Source organism: Dipodomys ordii, unplaced genomic scaffold, assembly GCF_000151885.1.
Source record: "Dipodomys ordii isolate 6190 unplaced genomic scaffold, Dord_2.0 Scaffold87, whole genome shotgun sequence".
Classification (NCBI taxonomy): Eukaryota; Metazoa; Chordata; class Mammalia; order Rodentia; family Heteromyidae; genus Dipodomys; species Dipodomys ordii.
In genome coordinates this window covers 3,683,925-3,711,444 of record NW_012267303.1, presented here as the reverse complement: position 1 = coordinate 3,711,444, position 27,520 = coordinate 3,683,925, and the positions used below count along the sequence as shown (strand labels likewise).

Here is a 27,520-nt window from a genome sequence, read left to right as displayed (position 1 = left end):
TGCGGCCTCCGCCTGGGCGCAGGGAGGACCCCGGGCGGCTCCCAGTCGGGTGGGAGGGACGCGCCCCGCCGCGGCCATCTGCTGGTGGCTGTGTGTGGAGGGAAAGCGGGCCGTGGGCTCCCGGCCCCCCTCGGACCGGGTGCCGAGTCTGGAGCCTCCCAGAGGCTTAGCGCCGGTGTAGGAGGGGATGGGGCCGGGCTGAAACTTGGAGAACTCCAGGTGGAAGAACAGTGCCGGTGATTGGCCCGGTACGCGGGTGCCTGGCGCTGATGCCCGTCTGAGCGCTCCGCTCCCGGGTAGGAGAACAGCCTGGCAGTGACATCAACAGCCGTGGAGACAGGGTGCTGGCTCTGTGCTCAGTGTGCCAGGCCCTGCTCAGCCCTTTGTGATCATGATCTCACTTTTTTCTCCCAGCAGCCCACTGAGGTTGCTGTGGCTCCCATCTGCAGAGCAGAATCAGGCCCAGAGAAGTTGAGTGCTGGTCTGTCAGCACAGAGAGACTTACACTCAGGCTGTCAAATCCCAACAGTAAGCCAAGTGCTTGGTGACTCACACCTGTCATCCTAGCTACTCAGGAGGCTGAGATCTGAGGATCACAGTTCAAAGCCAGCCCAGAAAGGAAAGTCCGTGAGACTCTTATCTCCAAATAACCACTAGAAAACCGAAAGTGGTGCTGTAGCTCCAAGTGGTCGAGTACTATCCTTGAGCAAAAAGGCCCTGAGTATGGTCAAACTAGGGCTAAGCCCTCAATACCTAGAGGAGAGATTGAGTCTTCCCCTCACTATCTTGCTGTTTATCAGTTCAGCTACCAATATTCAAGAAGATCTGCTTTCCTCTTTGCCTTTACCTGGACTGTGTCCCATCTGCTGGACCACACACACTTTCTGAAGTCTCTTAAGGAGTTTCCTGTCTCTGCACCCTCACTCAGCATCTGCTCCTTTCCGCTTTCATCTATCCAAGTATAGGTCTTAGTGCACCATCAGTCATGAACATCTGTCTTTCCCTTCAGAGAGGCAATTCTCCAAAGCAAAGATTGCACAGTGCTCCTCTCTCTGTCCTGCGTGCAGCAGGCTTACCATCAGTGTACTGGTCTCAGAGGGAGAACTTCTCCTCCAAGAACATGTGGAAGGCAATAAGAAGGCCATACCATCTGTGGAAGAGGGCTGCTATGCTGTGAGGGGCTTTGAACTGGGTGCTGGGCAGGAGCATCAGAGCAGGCTTGGAGGCTGATCCTGTGGAGGTCATGGTGGGGAGGGAAGGCCTATGACACAGAGATTGCAAGCAGAGGCCAAGTGAGAGGCCTGAGGGTTAGGGTGACTGTGACCAACAGGTAAGGAAGGATAGGTGAAGAAGCTAGCTGTGCCAGGCACTGGTGGCTCACGCCTGTAATCCTAGTTACTCAGAAGGCTGAGATCTGAGGACCACGGTTCAAAGCCAGCCCAGGCAGGAAAGTCTATGAGACTCTTATCTCCAATAAACCACCAGAAAACCGGAACTGGGGCTGTGGCTCAAGTGGTAGAGTGCTAGACTTGAGCTGAAGAGCTGAGGGACAGCGCCCAGGCCCAGAGTTCAAGCCCTATGACTGACAAAAAAAGCTAGCTATGATAGATGCTCACTGCTGAAGCCATACAAGGGGTAGACACTTCCGGCCTCTGAGTAGGACAGGGTAGAAGACAGAAGCTCAAGGTGTCTGTTTACCTTTTTTTTTTTCTGGTCATGGGTCTTCAACTCTGGGCCTGGGCGCTGTCCCTCAGCTCTTCAGTTCAAGGCTAGCGCTCTACTACTTGAGCCACAGCGTCACTTCTTGCTTTTTCTGCTTATGTGGTGCTGAGGAATTGAACCCAGGGCCTCATGAGTGCAAGGCAAGCATTCTACCACTGAGCCACCTTCCCAGCCCCTCCATTTACCTTGAATGATATGAATGAGTGATTCCTGAGCTAACCACTTCAAAGGGATAGGGGACCATGGAGCCCCTAAACCATTGCCTTCTGGGATTAGAGCTGAATAGCTGCTGGCTGACCACCCAGGCTCATGGCATCCTTTAGAAGGACTCATCCATCCCTTTGGGGAACAAAGCTTAGTCCCTAGTCATGAGTTGAATGCAGAGCTAGGTGGCAGGGCACAGGTGGAGGTACAGGGGACCAAAAACACCTGAAGCAGGAGCATTGTTTGGGGCCATTTGCTCTTGCTTTGTCACTGGATTGCTCTTTAAACGTGGGCCAGTCATTGGCTCTCCTAGGAGATGGAGTGAGCCATGCTACTTCGTAGGCTGCTGTAAGGGTTGTAATGAACTTTCGCATGTGAAAGGCTCTGAGAAGTGATTGTGTCTTCATGTCTGAGCAGCAAGCGTGTAAATACTTGTAGGCACAAATATGACCAGAGCTGCTGAGGGAGGAAAGGACCTCTCACGTATTGGCAGGCCTAGGACATCAGGATAGGGACTCAGAATATTTTAGGTTGAGGAGTGAGTGGGAAGATCATCTTTGTTTTTGGCCTGAATCGGAACATTCCGCCTGGAACTGCTGGGTGCTGAGCGTCTGTATCAACTCCCTAGGTTGAGTCTATGGTCTGGCCTGAGGGAGCATCCTGGTTGCTAGTGGTTACCAGCTAGGTACCTCAGTAGTGAAGGCCTAGAGAAGGTAAATGCTGGGCTGTGTGGTCTCTTGTGACTTGGAGGATGCTCATCGCTGGCTCACTGCAGGCACCTTACCTACTGAGTCAGGAGAACTTAATGTGTCTGTTCTGGCCTGTACCTGGGATCAGCGCAAGGACCAGAACAATTACCCTTGTGGAGCCCTCGGTAGTGGCCAGCTAACTGAATACTGAATGCAGTACGGCAGTACTGTGGTGTCTTTGGAAGCAGCACAGATATGTGACCTGGCTAGACGGGTTGGTGGGCCCTGCTGAAACTGGTGAGGAGGGGCTGGATTCCCAGCATCTGAGAATAAGGCCTTCTACCCTGTGGCTTGACCTCTCTCAGTCCTACTGGTGATGAGCTGGCCGCATTCTTGGGTCCCATCTGCTGTCCCCACCCATGGAGCAGGTTGGGGCTGTTTGGCATGCCTCCGTTGCCTCCCATCCTCCCCCTGGGCATATGAAGGGGTCTAGGTCTTTGGATCAGAGTTGTGTAGTCTGACTTTGGGGTGGGGATGGGTCAGGGAAGACAACTAAAGAAGGAGCAGGCCCTTGTACGTGTTCTCTGCTGACCCGGGCCAGTATGCCCACACATTGAGGTCTGGTGGGCAGGGCAGCAGGAAGGTGTCATTCCCCTTTATTGCTTTTCCTCTTCCTAAAGATGGGCTCATCCTGGGCAACAGATGGCTGATGTTATCCAGTGTGGATGGAGGTAGTGTGCTGGGTGTAGAGGAGGCTGCAGTCCTGTCTGCCTTCCCACAGTGCACACTGGCCCCCCTGGCCCTCCAGGCATCAGCCTGGCGCTGGTGATGGGGTCCTGCCCGCAGGCGACAGTGAGCCGGCTGTGTTCTGCCAAGCTTGCCATCCTGGGATGGCTGCTGGAGGACTCAGAGGACAAGAGCTCCGGTGTGGCCCTCAGGTGCCTCCCCTGCCTCTGTGCGTCATGAGCGGGAGGCCCCTGTGCTTCAGCAGACCCTGCTTCCTCAGAAAGGGCAAGTAACTCGACAGTGCCCATTACCTTTGTGGCCACCGAAGATGTGGCAGGCAGGCTCCTCCCTCTCCACCTCCCCCACTCCGTGCTGGCCAGCGGCCACGCTGTAGGCTGGGGGGGGGGGTCCTAGAGAAGGAGAGCTGTAGGGTCTCTTCATGATGTACCTTTCTTGGAGGACTTGCTGTATTCTGTCATGCCTTGGGGCTCCGGAAGCTGCTGTGCACTTCTGACTGAGGAACCTGTTCATTTGTGGGGCGTGAGTAGGGCTGGGTGTGGAGAGGATGGTCATGTAGCTGGCTCTAGGCATTCAGCAAGTCCTAATTAGGCTGTGGTCTGTGCCATGCACTGGGGCTTGCTGACTGGCTGAGCCTGTGACAGGTGTACCACTTGTCCCAGAGTTATGCTGGAAGGAGGGAGGGTCTTAGGGCCCTGTTGCCCCAGACTCAATCAGAGGCTTCCCAGAGGAGGGGACACCCGTCTGGAGACCTGATGGTCAAGTCTGGGGCAGGCACGGGGAAGGAGCTGGCCAGTGGAAAACTCAGGAGAGGGACTCTTCTGAGAGTTGGGCCCCAAGAGGACGTTGAGGCCGAGTGTGAAGTTGGAGGTGGCATTTCACATAAGTGGTATTGGGGAGAGCAGCGGTGGATGGTGGCTGTCCTCTCTCTGCCCACTCCCTCAAGGGGGAGAGGTGGGGTCCTGCTGGTCATGTGGGGGGCCGGGTCCTACCTGGTTTTAGGGGGAGGCTGCCGAGTGGGGTAGAAGCTGCCGTCCATGTCTCGCACCCTCCTCCCTCCCCTGCCTGCTGCCTCGTGGCAGGAGCTGGGCGAGCCCCGGGTGCCAGCCAGGGCCGGGCGAGCCCCGGGTGCCAGCCAGGGCCGGGCCCAGCCCAACCAGCCCTTGGTGAGGTGGGTGGGGGGAGGAGCCACAACTCAGGGACTGTGTGCCTGGGAGCTGCCCAGGCCTGTTGGGGTGGCCTTTGTGAATAGGACCCGGGAAACCTCGTGGGGGTTTATCTCGATGGTGCAAGTGCATGGGTTGGCTGTAAGTGCGCATGCTACCAGGACACCTGCTGCCTCCTGCCTGTCACCTGCAGAGTGTCAGTGGTGGAGGGGGCTGGGGAGCAGGAAGGTGAGTCAGAATCGCTCCTCAGCAGCCTCCACCTCCAGCTTAGCAGAACCCTGCTCAGTGTTCACATCTCTGGCATGGCCTCTGTGACTCTGGAGGGGATTGTGGCCGAGCTCCTCTGCTTTTAGGAGGTGTGGGGGAATGTGTGCTGTTGGGCTGCTGGCAGGTTGACCAGGCTGGTGGGTGTGGGCCTGCCTGGATGCACAGGTAGCACACTGCACTGCGCTTTCTGGGACTCAGGTCCGTGAGACTTTGTGCTAAGCATCTTCACAGGACTGTCCTGCTTCTTCTAGGGGTGAGGCAGCAGGGTTGAGTCTACTCCAAGCTGAACACAGGATTTGTGCTTTGGGGACTTTGGAATTGTCAGTGTGTGTGTGTGAAAGTGAAGAGGCCTCCTCCTTTCCCGCCATAATCTAGTCCATTGTCCATGAGTCCTGGAATGCAGCTGGTACTGGCAGAGGCTGGTCCTGAACACACCCCCACACCATTGTGGCTTTCATTTTGCCTTCTGGTTTGGCTCTGTAGAGATGGGTTCCAGACCACCTGTGTATACTTGACCTGAAGTTGGTCCTGGGTGTGGTAGTGGGTGTGTGGGGTATAGACAGTGATCAGGTCCTGGTGTGGCTGTGGGGGTATAGACAGTGATCAGGTCCTGGGTGTGGTAGAGAGAGGTGTAGACAGTGATCAGGTCCTGGGTGTGGTAGTGGGTAATATAGACAGTGATCAGGTCCTGAGTGTGGTAGTGTGTGTGTGTGTGTGTGGGGTAATAGACAGTGATCCTGGGTGTGGTAGTGGGTGTATAGACTGGGAATTTAGGAGCTCTGGGGTCCAAGTTACATACTCCTGGGAAATGTTTTCTTCTGAGACCTGTGCTGAGGGAGAGACTGTTCGATATGGTGGTGATAGATCACAGTTGGTAGCAGAGAGTCTGAATTCCACACAGATAACAGGTGTGTGTCCTTTGCGCTGGTCATGTAGGCCTAGCGTAGGCCGACACAGGGGAGCTTCAGGCTACTCAGATATGTCCTGTGCACCACCAGATAGTGCACGTGGCACCCACCGTTCACACAGTCGCCAGTAGTTACAGGGGCTTGGTCTTTAAGTTGGGAGTCAGCCAAAAGGGGTGGATATTGTGTACCCTGTGGAACAGTTGGAACTGCTGTGGGACCTCCATGGCTGGTCCTTGTGCTGTGAGAGGTCTGGCTAGCCAGCAGGTGGGAGTAAACAGTTCTCCGTGGTGTGGACACAGTGGGGTCAGGCTTGGGATAGGAGGCGGGAGCATCAGGGCTTACAGAGCTTTGAGGGCTTTTCCCCCTGCCCCGTGGTGGTCCCTCGCTCTGTGGTTGCCTAGCTATTTATTTGTCTACTCAGAACTACTTTAGAGAATCGGTAGATGTGGGAGCTGAGGCTGTCTGGTGCTGGTTAGAGGAAGACCTTTCCACTCCGGGTTGTGTGGCCTTCAGCCCTGGCAAGGTGGGAGTGAGTGGGAGGTAGAAGGGTGCTCTGACGGACGGTCTGCTCTTGTCCTCAGGGAGCGTGGAAGGCCAGGGCCAGATTCTGCAGCGCTTCCCAGAGAAGGACTGGGAGGACAACCCTTTCCCACAGGGCATTGAGCTGGTGAGTAGAGGAGGCAGACCTAGCCCCAGCGTAGTGCCAGTGCAACTGCAGGCAGGCCCCCTGCAGGTGATGGCTGGCCTAACAGGCGCCTGCCTCACCGTTTCATGCCGTTACGTGTCACAGTGATGGGCACCCGGTCCCTCCCGGCCCTCACCCTTTCATCTAGAGTCTGAGGCTGGGAGGTGAGCTGTTCTCAGCTGGCTAAGTGAGGCGCTCCAGGCCGGCTCTGGAGTGCAGCTGATGGGGGCAGGCGGGCTGCTGCCGCTGGCTGCGCGGGCCTCGGCAGCTGACCGCTGACCCTCCCTGCAGTTCTGCCAGCCTAGTGGGTGGCAGTTATGTCCTGAGAGGAATCCACCAACCTTCTTTGTTGCTGTCCTCACTGATATCAACTCCGAGCGGCACTACTGCGCCTGCTTGACCTTCTGGGAGCCAGCAGAGCCTACGCAGGTCAGTGAGAGATTTGGGCTACAGCATGGGCCATGGGCAGCTGGTGGGCCAGGTCTACCTCGGTCACCTTTGCCCTCTCCTTTGGCTCTTGGAATAGCCTGGCAAGAGTCAGGAGACTGGGCTTCTGTCCTCAGGAAGCGGTGTGCACTGCAAATGCTGTGGAGAGGGAGGAGGAGGCCGACGAGGGAGGCCAGGTGCGGTTGTCACCTACAGCCCCGGCCCCGCCTGGCCAGCTCTTTGCTCCTAAGACTCTAGTGCTGGTGTCACGGCTGGACCACACGGAAGTGTTCAGGGTGAGATGGCCTGCCGTGGTATCGGTGTGGGACACGGGTGCTCCCGCCTGGTGTACCACTGTGCTCTGCTTGACCTTGCAGAATAGCCTCGGTCTCATCTACGCCATCCACGTGGAAGGCCTGAATGTGTGCTTGGAGAACGTTATCGGGAACCTGTTGACATGCACTGTGCCCTTGGCTGGAGGCTCACAGGTGGGTATCGGGACTCTGGTGCAGGCCTGGCACTTGTAGTCTCGCCAGCTGAGCATGGCTGTTCTCTGTGTCATCGTTGTCACCTGTTCTTGACCCTGCTGCTCACCTGGCTGCTGTACCTGTGCCTTTGTGCCTAGCGTCTTTCAGTCTTGTCAGTCCCCTGGACCCTTGGTTGTGTGTCTGTCTCTGGATGTGGGTGTCAGTTATCTGTCTGCTCCCTGCTCTGTGCCTGTGTGCTGACGGTGTCTAACTGTGTCTCTCTGCCTGTCTGTCCTGTGCAGCCGGACTCTGTTGAGGAAGGAGCGGTATGGACTCTTTGTTTCTTCTGCCTACCCAGGCCTTGCCCCCACCCACCCAGGTCAGAGGCAGCTGCCCCTGCCTTGTTTTCTCTGCAGCAGTGCTCAGCCTGCAGCTGGGTGTGGCCTTTCCCTCTAGTCACCCTGCCAGTGCACCTTGAGGTCTGTCAGCCTACCGAGACCCACCTGGGCCGAGAGCTCTGGGCTGACTTGAATTTGTGCAGGCTGCTAAGCCTGGGCCAATTTATTTCCACAGAGAACCATTTCATTGGGTGCTGGTGACCGGCAAGTCATCCAGACCCCCCTGGCAGACTCTCTGCCTGTCAGTCGCTGCAGTGTGGCCCTGCTCTTCCGCCAGCTAGGTGAGCGTGCCTGTTTCCTGGCTCCCCGGCTTCCTGTCCTCGGGCGGGTGTTCAGGGATGGATTCTTGCTGTGTGCCCAGGGCAGGGACTTAGGGCTCACATCAAGCCTGTCCTCTTCAGGCATCACCAACGTGCTGTCTTTATTCTGTGCTGCCCTCACGGAACACAAAGTCCTTTTCCTGTCCCGGAGCTACCAACGGCTTGCAGATGCTTGCAGGGGTCTTCTGGCACTGCTGTTCCCTCTCAGATACAGGTACCCCTCTGCCCAGACCCTCCACTCAGCCTCTCTCGACTCTCCAACCAGCCCTGTCTTCTGGGGCTCACTGTGTCCTCTGGACTTGCTGTAGCTTCACCTATGTACCCATCTTGCCGGCGCAGCTGCTGGAGGTCCTCAGCACACCCACACCCTTCATCATTGGAGTCAATGCAGCCTTCCAGGCAGAGACCCAGGAGCTGGTAAGGGCTGTGGCTTGTGTGGCTTTTTTTTTTTGGGTCCGGTCGTGGGGCCTGAACTCTGGGCCTGGGCGCTTGCTGTCCCTCAGCTCTTCAGCTCAAGGCTAGCACTCTACCACTTGAGCCACAGCACCACTTCCGGCTTTTTTCAGTTTGCTTATGTGGTGCTGAGGAATCGAACCCAGGGCCTCGAGCATGCAAGGCAATTGTGTCTGTCTTGATGCCCAGGCCCTTCTGGTCCCTCACCAATTGCTCCTTTTGGTTCACAGCTGGATGTGATCATTGCTGATCTTGATGGAGGGACGGTGACTGTCCCCGAGTGTGTGCACATTCCACCCCTTCCGGAGCCGCTGCAGAGCCAGACCCACAGTGCTCTGAGCATGGTGAGGGTGGGAAACTGGGGGAAGCGGGGTGCTGGGGTCTGTGGGAGTGAGTCATTTCCCAGCAAGGGCACCCATAGCCGAAGGCTGATTGTACAACTGTCTGTTCCCCTCTGTTTCTTGAGGTCCTGGACCCAGAGCTGGAGTTGGCCGACCTTGCCTTCCCCCCTGCCACCACATCGACTTCCTCCCTGAAGATGCAGGTGGGGGTTGTTGCTGCTTTGATACGGGACCTCCGTGCCTCTACCTCCCCAGGCTGCCCCACTGCCCATCACTCAGGGCTACCTCCGCTGGTGGCTGGGCTGTGGCCCCACCTCCAGGCCTGCCTCAGGCAGGAGGGATCCTGCGCACAAAGGGGCTTCAGGCAGTTAGGTGTGGTGTTTGTGCAGTGAGCACATGCCAGTCTTTAGGGCTCTTGTTAAGGAGCTGAGGCTTGGCATCGGTGAGGAGGCCTCTGGGGGTACCAAACAGGAGCCACTTGGTCACGTGGAGCACTGTGGAGGGCCACTGGTGCCAGCAGAAGTACACAGGACCCCTCCCCAAACTTTGGGTGGGAGTAGGGAGGAGCACCCCGGGCCCTAGGGGGGGCTGGTGGGCCAGGCGCTCACCGGCCTGCTGTGTTCCCAGGACAAGGAGCTTCGTGCTGTTTTTCTTCGGCTCTTTGCTCAGCTGCTGCAGGGTTACCGGTGGTGCCTGCACATTGTCCGCATCCACCCAGAGCCGGTCATTCGCTTCCACAAGGTGGGCCTCTTGGTGGGGCGGGTGGGGTGGAAGATGAGTGCTCCTTGGACCCCTGATTTCCTTGTGTTCTCCCAGGCCGCCTTCCTGGGCCAGCGCGGGCTGGTGGAGGATGATTTCCTGACGAAGGTACTGGAGGGCATGGCCTTTGCAGGCTTTGTGTCAGAGCGCGGGGTCCCCTACCGCCCCACAGACCTGTTCGATGAGGTGGGTCTTCTTGCCCCTGCCTGTCCACCCGACTCCTCCCCCGCCCGCCCACCCGCTCTTCCTCACTCTGCCTCCTCTCCCGCCAGCTGGTGGCCCACGAGGTGGCACGGATGCGTGCAGATGAGAACCACCCCCAGCGTGTTCTGCGTCACGTCCAGGAACTGGCAGAGCAGCTCTATAAGAATGTATGGTGGGTAGCGTGAGGGGAGGGAATGGCCCCAGCTTCTCCCGGGCCCGTCAGCCGCCATCTGCCTGTGTTGCCCCAGGAGAACCCATACCCAGCGGTGGCGATGCACAAGGTGCAAAGGCCAGGCGAGGCTAGTCACCTGCGACGGGCACCCCGGCCCTTCCCCCGTCTGGATGAGGGTACTGTGCAGTGGATTGTGGACCAAGCTGCAGCCAAGATGCAGGGTGCACCCCCAGCTGTGAAGACGGAGAGGAAGACCACTGTGCCCTCTGGGCCTCCCATGAGTGCGTAAGGAGGAGCCTGACCTAGCGTGGGTGTGGGGTCAGGAGTTGGGAGTCAGGCCAAGCATGTCCTGTCTCTCCTCAGCGGCCATACTAGAGCGGTGCAGCGGGCCACATGTCAACAGCGCCCGCCGGCTGGAGGTGGTTCGGAACTGCATCTCCTATGTGTTTGAGGGGAAGATGCTTGAGGCTAAGAAGGTGAGACTTGGGGCTGGGAAGGTGGCTTAGTGGTAGAGCGCTTGCCTTGCATGCCTGAGGCCCTGGGTCCCATTCCCCAGCACCACATAAGCAAAAAGAAAAAAGCTGGAAGTGGCGCTGTGACTAAAGTGGTAGAGCACTAGCCTTGAGTGAAGAGCTGAGGGACAGCGCCCAGACCCAGAGTTCAGGCCCCACGACTGGACCCCCCCCAAAAAAAAAAAAAAGGTGAGACTTGCTGTGTGGGACCTCAGACCTGGGGTCCACAGCAGCTCTCAGAAGAGGCTCAGGCCCTACTGCTGAGCCTTTGCCAGGGCTCTGCTCACCTGTGGATGGCTGAAGTCGGCTGGTGTAGGTGGGCGCCAGGTCTTTTCTCCTTCATCTTAGCGCGCAGCGGTCTCTTCTCCTCTCCTTAGTGGACTGCAGGCCTTCTGGGAAAGCCCAGCGGTGGAGATGTTCACATCGATTTTTAGAAATTAGAAGACCCTAGGGCTGGGAAGGTGGCTCAGTGGAAGAGTGCTTGCCTAGCATGCATGAAGCCCTGGGTTCAATTCTCAGTACCACACAAGTGGTACTGAGCCCAAGTGGCAGAGCACTACCCTTGAGCAAAAGAAGCTCAGAGACAGTGCCTAGGCCCTGAGTTCAGTCCCTAGGACTGGAGAGGGAGGGAGGGAGGGAGGGAGGGAACGGGAACCTGAAGATTTCTTTCAGCTATCAACTTTTTGTTTTCTGTGTCTTCTAAAAAAAGAACAGATCCATATGTGTAGTGGTTCTTTGGCTTTATTTGTTGAGTTTATAGAAAACAACGCTCTGTTCTTCCTTCATGACAGCAGTGTTCATCGCTGTGTGACACCCCTGTGGGGTTCCCACGGCTTCCAAGCCCTCCTGTGTGACTTCGCCACATGACACCTGCACTACTTAAGCCCATGCTTTTCAGATTGAGTCCCAGCAGGCCTAGAAGGCCTCTCTCCAGAACACATTGCACACCGGCTTGGGAGTGGGCAGTACTAGCAGCTTGTGTCCTTGTCCTCATTAACTGTCACCTGTGGAATTGCTTTAGTCTGTAAAACCCAGCCCTTGGGCACACCCTGACCTGTATAGCTTTTAGGTCTCCTTCGTGCCTGGAGTTGAGGTTAAGGCTGGGGTGTCACGGGCACCTGCTATACCCCCCTTCAACACCGGTGGGGACCTCACTGTGCCCCCTTGCCTCTCGCGCAGCTGCTCCCCGCGGTGCTCAGGGCCCTGAAGGGGCGTGCCGCCCGCCGCTGCCTTGCCCAGGAGCTCCACCTGCACGTGCAGCAGAACCGAGCGGTCTTGGACCACCAGCAGTTCGACTTCGTCGTCCGCATGATGAACTGCTGCCTGCAGGTGATGCCAGCCCCCTCCTGCCTGTGACAGCAGGTGTGAGCGGGGTGGGCAGGCTGTTCTGGTCACCCTCAGGCCGTGACAGTCGGAAGAGATGCTCGTCTTGAGGCGAGAGTAGATGGCTATGAGGGATCTCTGCTGTGGGACGGGGGTTGGTGGTCTGTAGAGAAAGGCAGAGAGTGGGGGAGTCTGGCTGACCTTGAAACCTGAGGCAGCTGTGAGGAGCTGAGCCAGAGGGTTCTGGGTGATGGGGCCTGAGATGCTGGTCTGAGGTGGCTGTGGAGACCGGGTTGGAGTGGGTGCTCTGCGAGGGGCGTGCCCGCGTCTGACGGCCTTGCTCACAGGACTGTACCTCTCTGGATGAGCATGGCATCGCCGCTGCCCTGCTGCCCCTTGTCACGGCCTTCTGCCGGGTGAGTGCGAGGAGGGCTCCGGGCCGCCCTCTGCCCGCTTCCTGGGGGCACGCCCATGACCTCTCCAACCCCCTTCTGCAGAAGCTGAGCCCAGGGGTGACACAGTTTGCATATAGCTGTGTGCAGGAGCACGTAGTATGGAGTACACCCCAGTTCTGGGAAGCCATGTTCTATGGGGACGTGCAGACCCACATCCGGGCCCTCTACCTGGAGAGCTCCGAGGGCTCAGTGAGCCCCTCCCAGGTGAGCAGGGCGCCCTGCGTCTGAGTGGGGAGCCCACCTGATGCGGGAGAGAGCTAGCTCGGGGCTGATGTGCTTGCTGCTCTGGGAGGGGGCACCATCACCCCAGCTTCCCCACCGTGGTGTCCTGGCAGGAGGTTGGTGAAGTGCAGTCTCAGGAGGACGAGCGCTCTGCCTTGGATGTGGCTTCAGAGCAGCGGCGCCTGTGGCCAACTCTGAGCCGTGAGAAGCAACAGGAACTGGTGCAGAAGGAGGAGAGTACGGTGTTCAGTCAGGCCATCCACTATGCCAACCGCATGAGCTACCTCTTGCTGCCTCTGGACAGCAGTAAAAGCCGCCTTCTTCGGGAACGCGCAGGGCTAGGCGACCTGGAGAGCGCCAGCAACAGCCTCGTCACCAACAGGTGGGCGGGACTTGGGTTGGGGTCTGGGGGGGGCAGGGCTGGTGCCCACACACACCCTTCTGTTGCAGCATGGCAGGTAGCATGGCTGAGAGCTATGATACAGAAAGTGGTTTTGAAGACGCAGAAACCTGTGATGTGGCTGGGACCGTGGTTCGTTTCATCAACCGCTTTGTGGACAAGGTCTGCACAGAGAGTGGGGTCACCAGCGACCACCTCAAAGGGCTGCATGTCATGGTGCCAGGTACGGAGGCTCTAGGCCTGGAAGCATTTTTGCGAACGGGTGGCTGTGGGGGTCCAGGGTGTGAAACCTACTCTCCCCAGACATTGTCCAGATGCACATCGAGACCCTGGAGGCTGTGCACCGTGAGAGTAAGAGGTTGCCCCCTATCCAGAAGGTAAGCAGCGATGGTGGATGGGCGGTGGGTGCCAGGGGTCTGGGCTGGGTCCTGAGAGGCCCCTCCTGTCTCTGAGCAGCCCAAGCTGCTGCGGCCACGCCTGTTGCCTGGTGAGGAGTGTGTCTTGGATGGACTGCGAGTCTACCTGCTGCCGGATGGGCGTGAGGAGGGGGCCGGGGGCAGCGGCGGGGGGCCTGCGCTGCTGCCAGCCGAAGGCGCTGTGTTCCTCACCACATACCGGGTCATCTTCACGGGGATGCCCACTGACCCCTTAGGTGAGCCTTCCAGCTCTCTTCCCTCCCCTCCGCCAGATGGTTCGGGGCGGTAGGATTCCCCTGCCTTTTCTTTCCCCTTTCTTAGGTATGTGGGGACCCTATCGGAGATGGCCCATGTCTGTTCCTTTCCCATCCACCCAGGAGCTCTGTAACCATGGTACTCTGAGAGTGATTAGTTCCTCTCCCTTTCTCCTCCTCCTAATTCTGCTTGGCCCCTTGTAAGTGGGGGAGCAGGTGGTGGTCCGCTCCTTCCCCGTGGCTGCCCTGACCAAGGAGAAGCGCATCAGTGTCCAGACCCCTGTAGACCAGCTTCTGCAGGACGGGCTGCAGCTGCGGTCCTGCACATTCCAGGTGGGCAGGGACGGGCTGGCTTACCCCTTGAAGCTATTTTCCACCTGTGGCCCTTGCTCACAGGTCGTTCATGGGCTTACCAGGCTCTCAGCCTGGTAGCATCTGCCCATTGACACGCTGACTTTTGTGTCCTGGCTGCTTCCATGGGACGCTGGCTCTCGGAGTCCAGGCTTAGGTGTGCTTTCTGAGCTGAGATCTTGCCGTGCAGCAACTGACATTTGCACAGTTGACACACACATTGAACCCTAAGTTACGGGCTCAGGCCTCCCCTCAGGGTGTCTGCGTCTGTGGCTGGCGGCCACGAGAAGGGAGCCTGCGTACCGCGCTGCGTTAGGGTTAGGGAAGGGCTTGGTGGCCACTCAACTCTGAGGGCTGCTTTTTCTGACACAGCTGCTGAAAATGGCCTTTGACGAGGAGGTGGGGTCTGATAGTGCTGAGCTCTTCCGCAAGCAGCTGCACAAGCTTCGCTACCCACCAGATATCCGGGGCACCTTTGCGTTCACCCTGGGCTCCACCCATGTACCTGGCCGGCCACCCCGGCCTGCCAAAGACAAAGGCCCTTCTCTCAGGTATGGAGCTGCTCTTCAGGGCCAGGGGAGCCAGGCCTTCTGGGCCCCTGTGCCCAGGCGCTCACTTCCCCTTCTCTCACCTCTTCTGGCCCATCCTGTCCAGAACCTTGTCCCGGAACCTGGTAAAAAATGCCAAGAAGACCATTGGGCGGCAGTACGTTACCCGGAAGAAATACAACCCCCCCAGCTGGGAGCACCGGGGCCAGCCACCCCCTGAGGACCAGGAGGATGAGATCTCAGGTGGGAGCAGGGTCAGGGCCGGCCCTGCTTCGCGGAGGGCTGGAGGGTCTCTGCTTGATGATTGCATGTGTGTCCTGGACTGCAGTGTCTGAAGAACTGGACCCCAGCACGCTGACCCCATCCTCGGCCTTGAAGCCCTCAGACCGTATGACTATGAGCAGCCTGGTGGAGCGGGCATGTTGCCGTGACTACCAGCGCCTTGGATTGGGCACCCTGAGCAGCAGCCTTAGCCGAGCCAAGTCCGAGCCCTTCCGCATCTCCCCAGTCAACCGCATGTACGCCATCTGTCGCAGGTGAGGCCTGGCCAGGGCATGCCGGTGGCACTCAATCAGGGTTGGCCGGGGTGGTGGGCGGTGCTGGGGCACCGTCTCTGCTTGCCGTGGGCTTTGGCCATGACTCTTGGCCCAAGAAGGCACATGGGAAGAGGAAAAACAGAGGATGGGGCTTCAGGGCTTGGTAGAGCGCCTGGCTGAGCACAGGGGTGTGGAAAGTGTGCTTTTCTGCTTGGAGCCATGAACTTGCTCCTTTGTGTCCGCCCATTGGCTTCTCTTCCATTGTCTGTGTGAGGCTCCAAGACGGGCCTGAGACAAGGCCCTGGCAGCTTCCCTGACAAGGTCTCCAACCCCTGCAGCTACCCGGGTTTGCTGATCGTTCCCCAGAGCATCCAGGACAACGCCCTGCAGCGCGTGTCCCGCTGCTATCGCCAGAACCGCTTCCCTGTGGTCTGCTGGCGCAGCGGGCGCTCCAAGGCCGTGCTGCTGCGCTCCGGGGGCCTGCACGGCAAGGGCGTGGCGGGCCTCTTCAAGGCCCAGAGCGCGCCTTCTCCAGGTACCGACCTCAGTGCTGCCTGCTTCTGCCCACCCTGACTGCCCGTCCGCCCCCTTCCAGCTCCTTGTCCTCTTCCAGGCCAGTCCCAGGCAGACTCGGGCAGCTTGGAGCAGGAGAAGTACCTGCAGGCTGTGGTCAGCTCTATGCCCCGCTATGCTGATTCATCGGGACGAAACACACTCAGTGGCTTCTCCTCAGCTCACATGAGTAGTCACGGTGAGAGCACGTACAGATGGGAGGTGGGGCTGGGGCAGGGAGGAACTGGGGGTGGGGGGTGTTTATGGCCGGTAGGCTAGTGACTGCTAGTCGCCTTGGTCAGGAATATTGGAGTGTGAGATATGGAGAGGGACCTCTCTGGGTACCAAGACCAGGTGAGTGTCCCAAGCCCTCATCCGCTCTGACCACGAGCCCGTCTACCACCTCATCTTCCCTGAACTAGGGTAGCTGCTGGAGCCTCTAGGGTCTGCTAGATTGGCACCCACACGTGACTACGCTCTGAGAACATCCTTGGGCGCATCCACCTGTCCCCTGCCTAGTGCCACTTTGCTCTCTGCTTGGCCTCCATCCTCACTGGTCCTGGCTCTTTGGGGTCTTGTCTGTGTCGGTCTCTCTATTTCTATCATCCTCCCCTCCCCATCTCCGGTCCCCCCTTCCCAACGCACACACCGCCATGGCACCCGGCGCGTAGGACAGCCTCTGCCCCTGAGCTCAGATCTGTCTGTAGGGCCCTTGGTGCCTTGCCTGGGAGTTGCTGGGAGTTGGGAGAGATGCTTTCTGTCCTTATGAGGCCATCCGTCCCCCCCACCAGGTGTGGGGTCAGATGTGTGCTCTCCCCACGGGGTGGAGGCCTTCCCTTGGTGCCTGGCACTGACTCTGGCCCGTAGAATGTCTTCGTGGCTGGCTCCTGTGTTAGTGCTGTGGATGTGGCCTGCTTAGCAGCTACTGTCCAGCAGACAGAACAGACCCAGGGGCAGGTGACTAATTCTGGATGTTGAGCACTGAGAGACTTTCAGACGAGAGATGAGGCTTATCTTTCAAGCCATAGCAAGTGGGCACATGGGCAGTTGTGAGGGGCAGAGGGAGGGAACCCTCTCCTTGGGGATCTACTAGGTGGCAGCCTCTGTTTGTTATTGTTGATGTTGAAGTGCTGGGGTTTGAACTCAGCGCCTTTCACTTGCTGAGCATGTGCTCTACCATCAGCCATACCTTCATCTCACAGCTTCTTCCATCCCTTTGGCTTTCCTGACAGCTGACCCATTGGACACCCCAGTCTGGTCCTCTGTCCCCCAGGGCTCTGCTTGGTGTTCTTGCTCTCTGGCAGGTCCTTTCAGCACGGCTGGTAGAGGCTGCTTCCTGGAGGGTTGGTTTGTAGGCTGCACTCTGCACAGCAGGCCGTGTGTGATGCTTGGTGCCTTTCTCAGCCCCAGGCATTGCTTCCGCTTCACCACGGCCAGCCTGTCCCGGTTTGGGGATGAGTCCTCCTGGCCCAACCTGTGTACTCGGGTGGCTGTGTCACCTGTCACTTTCCATCCCCAGTCTTCCCTCAAGGTCATGGGCTGTGTTTTCCTCTGCCGGCTCAGCTTCTGGGAGCACAGTGTGTCTGTCAGTGGGGGCATCTCCCACGGACAGAGCCGTCCTGCAGCCTAAGTGTCCTTGAGTCTCACACCTGGCTTCTGTGTGCTGTCTGTCATCTGCGCTGCTGCCTTCCCCTCTGTCCCACCCAGGACACCGTGGCCAGGGCTTCCTCCCTGCATCTGTGGTAGTACTTTTTAGTCTGCCAGGAACTGGGGTCAAAGACCAGGGCATCAAGCGACGCTGTCTCTGACCGGACAGGTCAGATCGGCTCAGCCTCAGCTTCCATCAGGAGCATCTGCCTTCACTGTGGTTAAGTCTGGTTTGTGGTCGGCGCTTCCTTGCCTCCCACGCTGCCAGATTCTGAGAGGCGCCTGTGGGCAGCACCCTGAGCCCCCCCGCACCGTCCCCTTCCCTGCTCTCCCTGGGACATCTGCTACCTCCTCCAGCCCCGTGGATGCTCCCTCTTGTTGGCCAGGGTCTGGCTGCCCTCAGCTTTACTTCTGAGTTCATCTAGCATCCTTTTTTTTTTTTTTTTTTTTGCCAGTCCTGGGGTTTGAATTCAGGGCCTGGGCACTGTCCCTGAGCTTCTTTTGCTCAAAGCTAGCCACTTGAGCCACAGCGCCATTTCTGGCTTTTTCTGTGTATGTGGTACTGAGGAATCGAACCCAGGGCTTCATGCGTGCTAGGCAAACACTCTACCACTGAGCCACCTTCCCAGCCCCCATCCAGCATCTTAAATAGGCTGATGCTTTTCTCATTGTGAGCTGGTAGACTGTGCTATCAACAGTGTGAATGTCAGGGAAGGCACACTGGCGGCTGGCATTGCGCTGGGCCTTACCGGTGGATGGAGGCCATGCTGCACCTGTGTCTATGTGTGAGACTGAGGTGGGTTGATGCTGAGGCCGCTGTGTGACCCGAGCCCCTCAGAGCCCTTGCTGGCCAAGCCAAACAGCTAGGCCTCCCGACCACACTTGTCTCAGCCTAGAGCCTGTCTGGCATTGCTCCAGAGCTTAGATTTGCCTGTGTCCTGGACTGAACAGTGAGTCCCCGTCCTGCTGCCCCTCTTCTGGAGGCCTCCAGGCGGTTAGGCTCAGCTCTCAGGTCCCCTGCACCGTGTCCTGCCTATGGCACTGCCAGGTTTTGAGCACTTTAGACGAGGCCAGTCACAGTGGCCACGCTGACCGAGAGGGATCGTGCCCTTGAGGAGGGACTCAAGAACAGGGGTGTCCGGAGCTGTTGAGAGAGTCTCGACCTTCCCAGCATCGGGCCGCCGCAGCTCGGCCGCCTCTGTGGGAAGACCTCCCGCCTGGACCCCACGAGGCTCCTCCTCTCCCTGCTGGGACTCGGGACTTGGTGCCAACTCCTGCTGGTTCCGGGGCTCCTGGAGAGAAGGGCTTGGCGGGAACTTCTGGCAGCCAGGGGCTGGGGCCAGGTCTGAGCCTTCTCTTTGCTATGCCTCCAGTGCCCAGTCCCAGAGCCAGGGTCACCACGCTGTCCACCCCCATGGCGGCCTCGGCCTCCAGACGGACCGCGCCCCGAGGTACCGTAACCAGGGGCTCCTCCCTTGCCTGGCACCGATGGCCCCCAGCGTGAGCTGAGCCGTCTCGGGCGCTAATGTCTCCTTTCACACCTGGCACTAACTGTCCCGTTGTGACAGACAGCATAACTGGCCTGTCCCTCTAGCCCTGGTCACTCACCTGGCTAATACCCGAACCTTACCCCAGGCACTAACACCAGCCACCCCTGTAGCTCAGCATCTGTATGTTCCAGCCCTCCTCGCTCACCACACGTGGCTGGCTGCTCATTCTCCCCCTGGAGGCCAGGCCCAGCCAGCCCCAGGTAAGTGGTGAGCTGGCCCTGGCCCTCAGCTCACCTGGTCTCCTCCACAGGCAAGTGGGGCAGCGTCCGGGCCAGCGGCCACAGCGGTGGGCTTGGCGCTGACGTGGGCTCCCGGCTGGCTGGCAGAGATGTCCTGAGTCCCCCACAGGCCAACGGGGCCCCCCCCGACCCTGGCTTCCTGCGGCCCCACCGTGCAGCCCTCTATATCATTGGGGACAAAGCGCAGCTCAAGGTGACTGGGGAGGGGCAGGGGCCGGGGAGGGGTCGGGGTCTGGGGGCTGTGCACAGGGTCGGATGTGGCTCACGATGCTTGGTTGGCCGCTTCCCAGGGTGTGCGACCGGACCCCCTGCAGCAGTGGGAGCTGGTACCCATTGAGGTGTTTGAGGTCAGGCAGGTGAAGGCCAGCTTCAAGAAGCTGCTGAAGGCCTGCGTCCCTGGCTGCCCTGCTGCGGAGCCCGGCCCCATCTCCTTCCTGCGCTCACTGGAGGACTCCGAGTGGCTGACTCAGGTCTTTACAGCGCCCCTCCCGTCTGCCCAGCAGGTCACAAGCCTACCATAAGTAGAGCCGAGTGTCAGGGCTCCGGCTTCCAGTGCTTCCACAGCGGGGCGTGTGCCTGGGACTGGACAGGCCATCGATGATGGGGGTGTCTGGGGAAGCCTGTTGATTTTGGAGGAGCTGCTAACCTGCACTGCTTGGTCTAATTTGGGGCGTAGGGCTGAGCATCACGTCGCTAGTGTCTTGTGCATGCTGGAGGGCTCAGAGATGAGACTGACTGCTGGGTACCTCAAGGACAGGGACTTGTGTTGAATCTTCTTCCCAGTCCTGGGGGACCTGGGTGTGTTGTGGGGGTGCTGTGGTGAACTGGCTGGGGAAAACGGTGACCAGCGTGACCACCACAGCAGTGTGTCCTGACGTTGTGCTCACCCGTGTCTGGGGACGCTGCCAGGCGTGTGTGGGCACCGTGGACCCCGGCAGGGTGGGGTCTGAGGACTGCCCGCCCCTACAGATCCATAAGCTGCTGCAGATATCGGTGCTGGTGGTGGAGCTTCTGGACTCAGGCTCCTCCGTCCTGGTGAGCCTTGAGGATGGCTGGGACATCACCACGCAGGTGTGTGGCGGAGGCGGGGACGGGCTGGGCCAGGGCCCCTGGGGCCTTCCTGACCACCCGTGGTGCTGGCAGGTGGTGTCCTTGGTGCAGCTGCTCTCAGACCCCTTCTACCGCACCCTGGAGGGCTTCCGCCTGCTGGTGGAGAAGGAGTGGTTGTCCTTCGGCCACCGCTTCAGCCATCGTGGGGCCCACACCCTGGCGGGCCAGAGCAGCGGCTTCACACCCGTGTTCCTGCAGTTCCTGGACTGTGTACACCAGGTGCGCGAGGGGCCCTGTGGGCAGAAGTGGGTTGAACTTCCTAACCTGACCTCTGACTCTTGGGCCGGTCACGCGCAGGTCCATCTACAGTTCCCCATGGAGTTTGAGTTCAGCCAGTTCTACCTCAAGTTCCTCGGTTACCACCATGCATCCCGCCGTTTCCGGACCTTCCTGCTGGACTCTGACTACGAGCGCATTGAGCTGGGTATGTGGGTATGTGGGTGGGGGAGTTGGGTGCCGGCCTCGGTAGTTGTCTGGAGGGGAGAGGCTCAAAGTGACCCTGTACAGGGCTGCTCTACGAGGAGAAGGGTGAGCGCAGGGCCCAGCCGGCATGCCGGTCTGTGTGGGAGTACGTGGACCGGCTGAGCAAGAGGACCCCCGTGTTCTATAACTACACGTACGCTCCCGAGGACACCGAGGTGAGTGGGGCCTGGTGGGGGCCAGCGGCTCCCGCCCGGCCCAGCTTCTCAACGCCAGGCTCACCCCCAGGTCCTGCGGCCCTACAGCAACGTGTCAAACCTGAAGGTGTGGGATTTCTACACGGAGGAGACGCTGGCCGAGGGCCCCCCCTACGACTGGGAGCTGGCGCAGGGGCCGCCTGAGCCCCCGGAGGAGGAGCGGCCCGACGGAGGCGCCCCCCAGAGCAGGAGGCGCGTGGTGTGGCCGTGCTGCGACAGCCGCCCGCGGGTTCAGCCAGACGCCATCTCACGCCTGCTCGAGGTGCGCGCTTGGAGCGTGGGCGGGCCCGGCCCAGCCCGGCCTGGCCTGCTTGGTCAGACATGAGGGCTGGGCCTAGCCTGCGTGGGTGTGTGTGCACGTGTGCACGCGTATACGCATTTGTGCCACTCGGCTTCCCTTGGGCTGGGCCTGGCCTGTCCTGCTTTGTTCAGACACCAGGGCTGGGCCTAGCCTGCATGGGTGTGTGTGCATCCGCATATGCATATGTGCCAGGCTGGTCCCCTTGGGCTGGACCGGCCTGTCCTGCTTTGTCAGACATGAGGGTTGGGCCTAGTGTGCATGGGTGTGTGTGCACGTGTGTACACGTATGTGCCAGTCTGTTCCCCTTGGGCTGGACCGGCCCTGCCTTTGCTCCACCAGTGACCTGCCTGCCATCCCGGGCACCTGTGCTGTCCATGTCCCCACCCCTGCTTGGTGCATGCCTGCAGGTAGTAGTAAGGACACTTGTCACAAGCCCCACATCTCGTGATTGTGAGGGCTGGCTCAGGGTGTGTGTGTGCTTTCCCTAACCCTGTGTCTTAGTCTCTGTCACCGTGCTGAAGCACTGGAGATAGGCTAACTTGTAAAGTGAAGAGGTTTACTTAGCTGAGTTCTCGGTTTTGGTGAAGCCTCTGTGCTCTGTCACTTGGTGGCAGATGGCGATGATGGCAAAACCACATGCAGGACCAAGGAGCACATTCAGGAGTCGGAGGGCTTGGTGAGCTTCCTCCTGTAATGCCCTCTCAGAACTGTCTCAGAGCTCCCAAGAGAGCACTTTCCTGTAGCCTCGAGCCCTCCTGTGTGGCCTTGTCTCTCGGAAGTTCCATCATTTCCCAAGTCCACAACTCCACACTGCCTCTGGGGGGCAAATCACATCCGCACTGCTGTGTAATAACTGGCTTTGTGTGGCCAGGAGGTACCCAGGAGCCAGGGTTTTTCTAGCAACATTCCCCTACTCTGCCAGGCTATCTACCTTTCTTGTCCTAAACAAGCAGCAGCTCTTCTGATTCTTGTCCTGGAAGCTTGGAGGTGGATGTATGTTGTTGTTGCTCCTCACTCTGCCATCCCTGGTGGGAGACCTCAACATCAAGAATCAGGTTGGAGTAAGAGCTGGGTGTCAAGAACCAGGTGCCGGTGGCTCACGCCTGTAATCTAGCTAATCAGGAGGCTGAGGTCTGAGGATCACAGTTTGAAGCCAGCCCAAGCTGGAAAGACCATGAGAGAGATTCTTATCTCCAATCAATTGCCAAAAAAGCCAAAGTGGCGCTGTGGGTCAAGTGGTAGAGCGCTAGCCTTGAGCACAAAAGCTCAGGGACAGGACCCAGGCCCAGAGTTCAAGCTCCAGGACTAGCAAAAAAACAAAAAGGAAAAGAGACATTTTGAGCCCACTGAGCTGGTTGGTAACAGGGTTGCTGGAGTGTGGGGTTGGACACACGGAGGACAGCATTTCCTGCCTGTGGTGGGCCTGCGCCAGGGACTGAGTGGCCAGAAGACTGGGGCCTAGACCCTGACTTCTCCAGGGGCCTTGAAAGTTGCCCTGAACATTTTAGAATCTGTTTCTTCTTGCAGAACGTTGATTTATAGCTCCCAGGTAGGTGGTAGATACAAATGAGTATAGAAATACAGAATACGCACTATAGAGAGAAGCAAATATTTGGTGACTGCATATGGAGTCTGACCCAACAGGGCCTGTTCCCCAGGCACATGGGGTCGTAATTTACGAATGAAGGCGGCCTGCAGGCTGGTCACCCTGAACACTTTAGATGGCATTAGATTGTTCTCTGGCTTTCACTGCTGACTAGAAGCTGGTACTTTTTACACCTTTATGAATTAATGCCTTTTTTTCTCTTCACCTTTAAAGTTTTCATCTTTGGTTTCAGCAATTTGGTACACACACACACACACACACACAGCAATTTGGTACACACACAGCAATTTGGTACACACACACACAGCAATTTGGTACACGCACGCACACACACACCCCTTTGAACCGGACTCTGAAGCTCCTTAGATTTTTTAGATCTGTGGGATGACCACTTCATTTAATTTCCATTAAATTTAATAACATTTTAGACTACCACTGATTTTTAATTTTGTTTTCTACCCAGGTACTGTTTCCTTTTTTCCCCCTGTAATCTCTTTATGCTGCAATATATTTTTGATTATTTCTATTTTTCTATTATTGCTTCTCCCCCCTCCTTTTTTTGTGGGGAGGATCGTTTCTAATTGTTTTTATTGAGGATCTGTACCAAAGGCTGGGGACTTCTGGGAGGGTGGCAGGAAACATGTTCGTAGCTCCTGGTGGGCTCACATTCCATAGCTCCCATGTAGCATAGCAGCTCCTCAGAGAGTGGAGAGGGTAGGAGGTCAGCAGACTGGGAGGGCATTGTCCTTCTGTCCATACCGCAGGGTCCCAAGCAGGGCTTCTCTGTAAGGACTGGCTACGAGTTCTCTCCTGATTTGCCTAAACATTTTTTTAGCTCTTCTTTGTGACCCTCTGATTGAGACACTGTAACTTTTCTTGACATTACACAGTTCCTCTTCTTCACTCTGAGATACATTTCACAAGAAATTTCCTTTTTTTTTTTTTGGTGCTGTTTGAATTTGGAGCTTGGATACTGTCCCTGAGCTTTTCTGCTCAAGGCTAATGTTCTACCTCTTGAGCCACAGCTCCACTTCCAGCACTTTTGGTAATTTAGTGAAGATAGGAATCTCCAGCCAGCCCAGGCTTACTTCAAACCATGATCCCCAGGTCTCATCCTTCTGAGGATTACAGGCGTGAACCACCAGCATCTAGCCTTTAGATGTTATCATCCTTATCCTTGTTTTGGAAAAGTGTTACTCATATTGTCTGTATATATTCATATGTTTTCTTTTTCCTTTGTTGGGGGGATGGGGTGGGGGTGTTGCTGGTCTTGGGTCTTGAACTCAGGACCTGGACAGTATCCCTGAGCTTCTTTTGCTCAAGGTTGGCACTCTACCACTTGAGCCACAGCACCACTTCTGTCCTTTTCTGTGTATGTGATACTGAGGAATAGAACCCAGGGCTTTGTGTGTGCTGGCAAGCACTCTACCCCTGAGCCACCTTCCCAGCCCTGAATAGTTGTTTACTCTTTCTCCCCAGGAGCTTCAGCGGCTGGAAACAGAGCTAGGCCGACCTCCTGAGCGCTGGAAGGACACCTGGGACCGGGTGAAGGCTGCTCAGCGCCTTGAAGGCCGGCCAGATGGACGTGTAAGCTGGGATGGGAGCTGGACTTGGGGACTGAGCGCGTTGCCAGGAGAAGGCCGGGATTATCCGTGGTCGGTCGATAGACTGTCTGTCTATAAACCATCCTCTGCTGCCCCAGGGCGCTCCCAGCTCCCTACTGGTGTCCAGTGTGCCCCACCATCGCCGCTCGCTGGGCGTGTACCTACAGGAGGGGCCTGTGGGCTCCACCCTGAGCCTCAGCTTGGACAGTGACCAGAGTAGTGGCTCCACCACATCTAGCTCCCGTCAGGCTGCTCGCCGAAGCACCAGCACGCTGTATAGCCAGTTCCAGACAGCAGAAAGTGAGAACAGGTTTGTGGGGGCCTCCTGCCTCGACCTCTGGGGTTGATTTCTCAGATTCAGGGGGTAGGTGCCTTTGGAGAGTCCTGTGGGGGGGATCATGACAAGTTGCCCCATATTGGAAAGGGCTTGGGGTATGGGCCCTCTGCGGACAGCAGGACCGAGGGCAGTGCTGTGGGAACCCATGTGGCTGGTGGCCGGTAAGGCTCCGTGTACAACAGGGTCCAGCCCACAGTGAGCCTCGTAGCGATCATGTAGCTGCTAAGCTGCCCCCACACACCTGTTTGCCGAGTGCTCCTCTTTCAGAGCACCCGCCCCGTGTGTCGGCTACTTCCCTGACCCACAGCTCTGGTTTTCGGAGTCCATTATGATGGGGATGGGGGGGACCCTTCATGTCTTTTTTGGAGACAGTCCCTTCCTGACGGCTGGCCCGGCCCTGGTTCTGGTGCACATGCAGGTCCTATGAGGGCACCTTGTATAAGAAGGGGGCCTTCATGAAGCCCTGGAAGGCCCGCTGGTTTGTGCTTGACAAGACCAAGCACCAGGTGAGTGGTGGTGGCTGGGGGGGGACTCTCAGGGTTCGGGCCTGCCCTGACCCGCCCCGTCCCCACCCCAGCTGCGTTACTACGACCACCGGGTGGATACCGAGTGCAAAGGTGTGATTGACCTGGCAGAGGTGGAGGCCGTGGCTCCCGGTACCCCCACCATGGGTGCCCCCAAGACTGTGGACGAGAAAGCCTTCTTCGATGTGAGCCTTTTGCCGGGGCACAGGAGGTGAGGGAGGGGCCTGCAGCGTGGGGGCTGTGGAGTCAGTAATGCACTCTTCCCAGGTAAAGACAACACGTCGAGTTTACAACTTCTGTGCCCAGGATGTGCCCTCGGCCCAGCAGTGGGTGGACCGGATCCAGAGCTGCTTGTCAGATGCCTGACCCCCCCCAGCCTGCCCAGGCTGCTCTGCTTCCAGTCGCCACAGACCACTTGGGGTGGGCAGGGCCGCCCCGGCCATGTTTACAGCCCCGGCCCTCGACAGTATTGAGGCCCTGAGCCCCCAGCACTTGCGTGTATAGCCCCTGCCCTGCCTGGCCAGCTCTAACTTATTGTTGTCATGGCTGAGCGCCAAGCTGGGATGCGGCCATGGTACAGCCCTGTGATGGGCCTGTAAATAGTTCGTCCTGCCCGTCGGTGTGCTAGCCCCGGCTGGCTGGCCGCGGTGAGCTGTTTCTAGAACCAGAATCTATATAAAGAGAGAACTAACGACACCTCCTGTGTCTGCTCCACTTAAATACCTAGCTCAGGCCTCCCGGCCCCAGCCCTGGGTCTGCCTCGTGTATCTTTGATGGTATGAGAACAGCTTCGCTGCAGGGGGGAACTTCATCAAGGTGTGCAGGTACAGGACCCCTGACCCTGCCCTGCCTCTCTTCCCAGTGTCGGGGAAGCTCCAGGTGAAGTAGGGGAGCTGTCTGGGCCTAGAGGCCAATCCAGAAGGGGAAGGCAGTAGGGGCCATGTGGGATGAGAGTAAGTTCCCAGGGAGAAGAAGGTCCTCAAGGCAACTGAGATGGTGAAATGTGGCCAAACAGGGGGTGATGCCTTAACACCTCCCTCCCCTCCCTTCCCTGGGGTCCCCATAGAAGTCCCTGAGCATCCCGTGTTCTGCTGCTGAGTTCCTCTCACGCTTTCCTTTTCCATGGGCCAGCAAGTCCCACCTGGACCAGGGTTTTACCTGCTTGGCTGAGGCAAAAATGGGCGGAGGGCAGAGGGGTATGGGTGCTACTCTGAGGATGTCTCAGAGTGACCACTGATGCTGCGTGGCGCCCTGACCAAAGGGCTGGTGGCTTCGGGGCCATCCTCGAGGTGGGTTGAAGTAGCACAACTGAAAACAGTGCCTGGGCCCCTTTCGGGGACTGTGTGTTTTGTTTATAAGGTTTTTACTTGTTAAGACAGAAAACTCAGTATCTTCTGTGATGTAGAGACCCACTGCTGATTCCTTGTGATCCAAGGTTGGGCCTAAAAAAGGTGCTGGAGGAGACACCCCATCCTCAACAGATTGGAGCTGTGCTCTCAGTTGAACAATACACAGTTCATAAGAATGATACAACTTTTATTGGGGATTGGAGGAGGTGCCCTGTCGCGGATGTCAGAACATGAAAAGAGAACTCAGTGTAGGCAGAGTAGTCTTCCAGACCCTTCTCGGACAACCTGGGCTCTCTCAGTCTCTGATCCGCTCAGTATCCTGAGCTGCTCCTGCGGGTCCTCCTAACTACCCACCCAGCTGCCACCAGTCTGCCCTGTTCACAAGCTCAGAGACACCACACCCCTTGCAGGCCCCATCTCGTTAAGGCAGTCAAAACTTGCCACCTGGTTCAGTGCTAGTCTTCATGGCCATCAGGTATAATGCTGAGTTTTGACCCCATGTGGCCAAACCAGCTCCTAAGTCATGTGCGTTTGTGGGGTCATGTCTCCTTAGCCCAGACCCTCACTTTTGCCCTGAGTCAGGGAAGCCCCTGTGCAGTCTCTGGATACAAAGTGCAAAAACTTGCTTCTCCTGCATGTGATTAAAAAAAAAAAATAGTGAAAAGCGCCTCAGCCTCTGCACGCTTCCAGCCCATCACGTCATACGTCCTGTTGAGATCTGAGTCCCTGATCCCCACCCCTGCAGGAAGAGGTTGCACATTGGGGACCTTATTGCTGTGCAGGGTCTGCCCGGGGGACTGGCGAGGCGTGTCCTCTGCCTCCAGCAGGGCCTGAGTGGCTCAGGTTGGGCAGGAGAGAGACAGCTGGGTCATCTGTCTGGTTCCAACTGCCAGCTTTACCAATGCAGCATTTATTTTAAAATTAAACTTTTAAGAAAGGAAACTGATTGCGTCACCAGGTCGTTCTGATGCAGCAGGGTGCTGCCTGACCGGGGTGGGCCGTGGCTGGGTGGCAGCAGCGTTACACAGGACCATTTAAGGCAGCTCCTTCTGGTGGGTCATCTGTCTTTCTGCAGAAACCGG

The 27,520-nt window shown here is 58.0% G+C and overlaps 2 protein-coding genes across 4 annotated transcripts in view; one reads left to right on the top strand and one right to left on the bottom strand.

The window, feature by feature from the left end:
- Positions 1-2,643: 2,643 nt before the first annotated feature.
- On the top strand, positions 2,644-27,093 carry Sbf1 (SET binding factor 1). Its single transcript, XM_013025727.1, has 45 exons — positions 2,644-2,800; positions 3,296-3,346; positions 3,424-3,540; positions 3,622-3,731; positions 4,442-4,525; positions 6,245-6,367; positions 6,677-6,814; positions 6,949-7,107; positions 7,189-7,299; positions 7,852-7,957; positions 8,078-8,210; positions 8,305-8,413; positions 8,680-8,793; positions 8,916-8,993; positions 9,418-9,531; positions 9,607-9,735; positions 9,822-9,920; positions 10,002-10,206; positions 10,289-10,401; positions 11,617-11,766; positions 12,108-12,176; positions 12,258-12,419; positions 12,551-12,819; positions 12,888-13,060; positions 13,141-13,214; positions 13,294-13,489; positions 13,713-13,840; positions 14,231-14,409; positions 14,513-14,649; positions 14,735-14,942; positions 15,281-15,477; positions 15,556-15,693; positions 18,515-18,592; positions 18,942-19,123; positions 19,221-19,400; positions 19,900-20,001; positions 20,074-20,259; positions 20,338-20,464; positions 20,548-20,678; positions 20,749-20,979; positions 24,104-24,211; positions 24,327-24,538; positions 24,984-25,071; positions 25,143-25,274; positions 25,357-27,093. The coding sequence occupies exons 1-45, from the start codon at positions 2,644-2,646 to the stop codon at positions 25,453-25,455; spliced, it is 6,186 nt and encodes a 2,061-aa protein (XP_012881181.1). The 3' UTR covers positions 25,456-27,093.
- Positions 26,609-27,520, bottom strand: part of Ppp6r2 (protein phosphatase 6, regulatory subunit 2) — a 66,118-nt gene continuing 65,206 nt past the window's right edge. For all 3 annotated transcript variants that reach the window (XM_013025772.1, XM_013025773.1, XM_013025774.1), the window contains one exon: positions 26,609-27,507. In XM_013025772.1, coding sequence (XP_012881226.1) covers positions 27,459-27,507 — 49 coding nt within the window. In that variant the 3' untranslated portion in view covers positions 26,609-27,458. The remainder of the gene's footprint in view (positions 27,508-27,520) is intronic.

Coding starts and splice junctions, on each gene's coding strand:
- Sbf1 (XM_013025727.1), top strand. CDS start 2,644: ATGCTGGGCTGTGTGGTCTCTTGTGACTTGGAGGATGCTCATCGCTGG. Junction 8,994..9,417: donor CTTCCTCCCTGAAGATGCAG/GTGGGGGTTGTT, acceptor CTGTGTTCCCAG/GACAAGGAGCTTCGTGCTGT. Junction 20,980..24,103: donor CCATCTCACGCCTGCTCGAG/GTGCGCGCTTGG, acceptor CTTTCTCCCCAG/GAGCTTCAGCGGCTGGAAAC.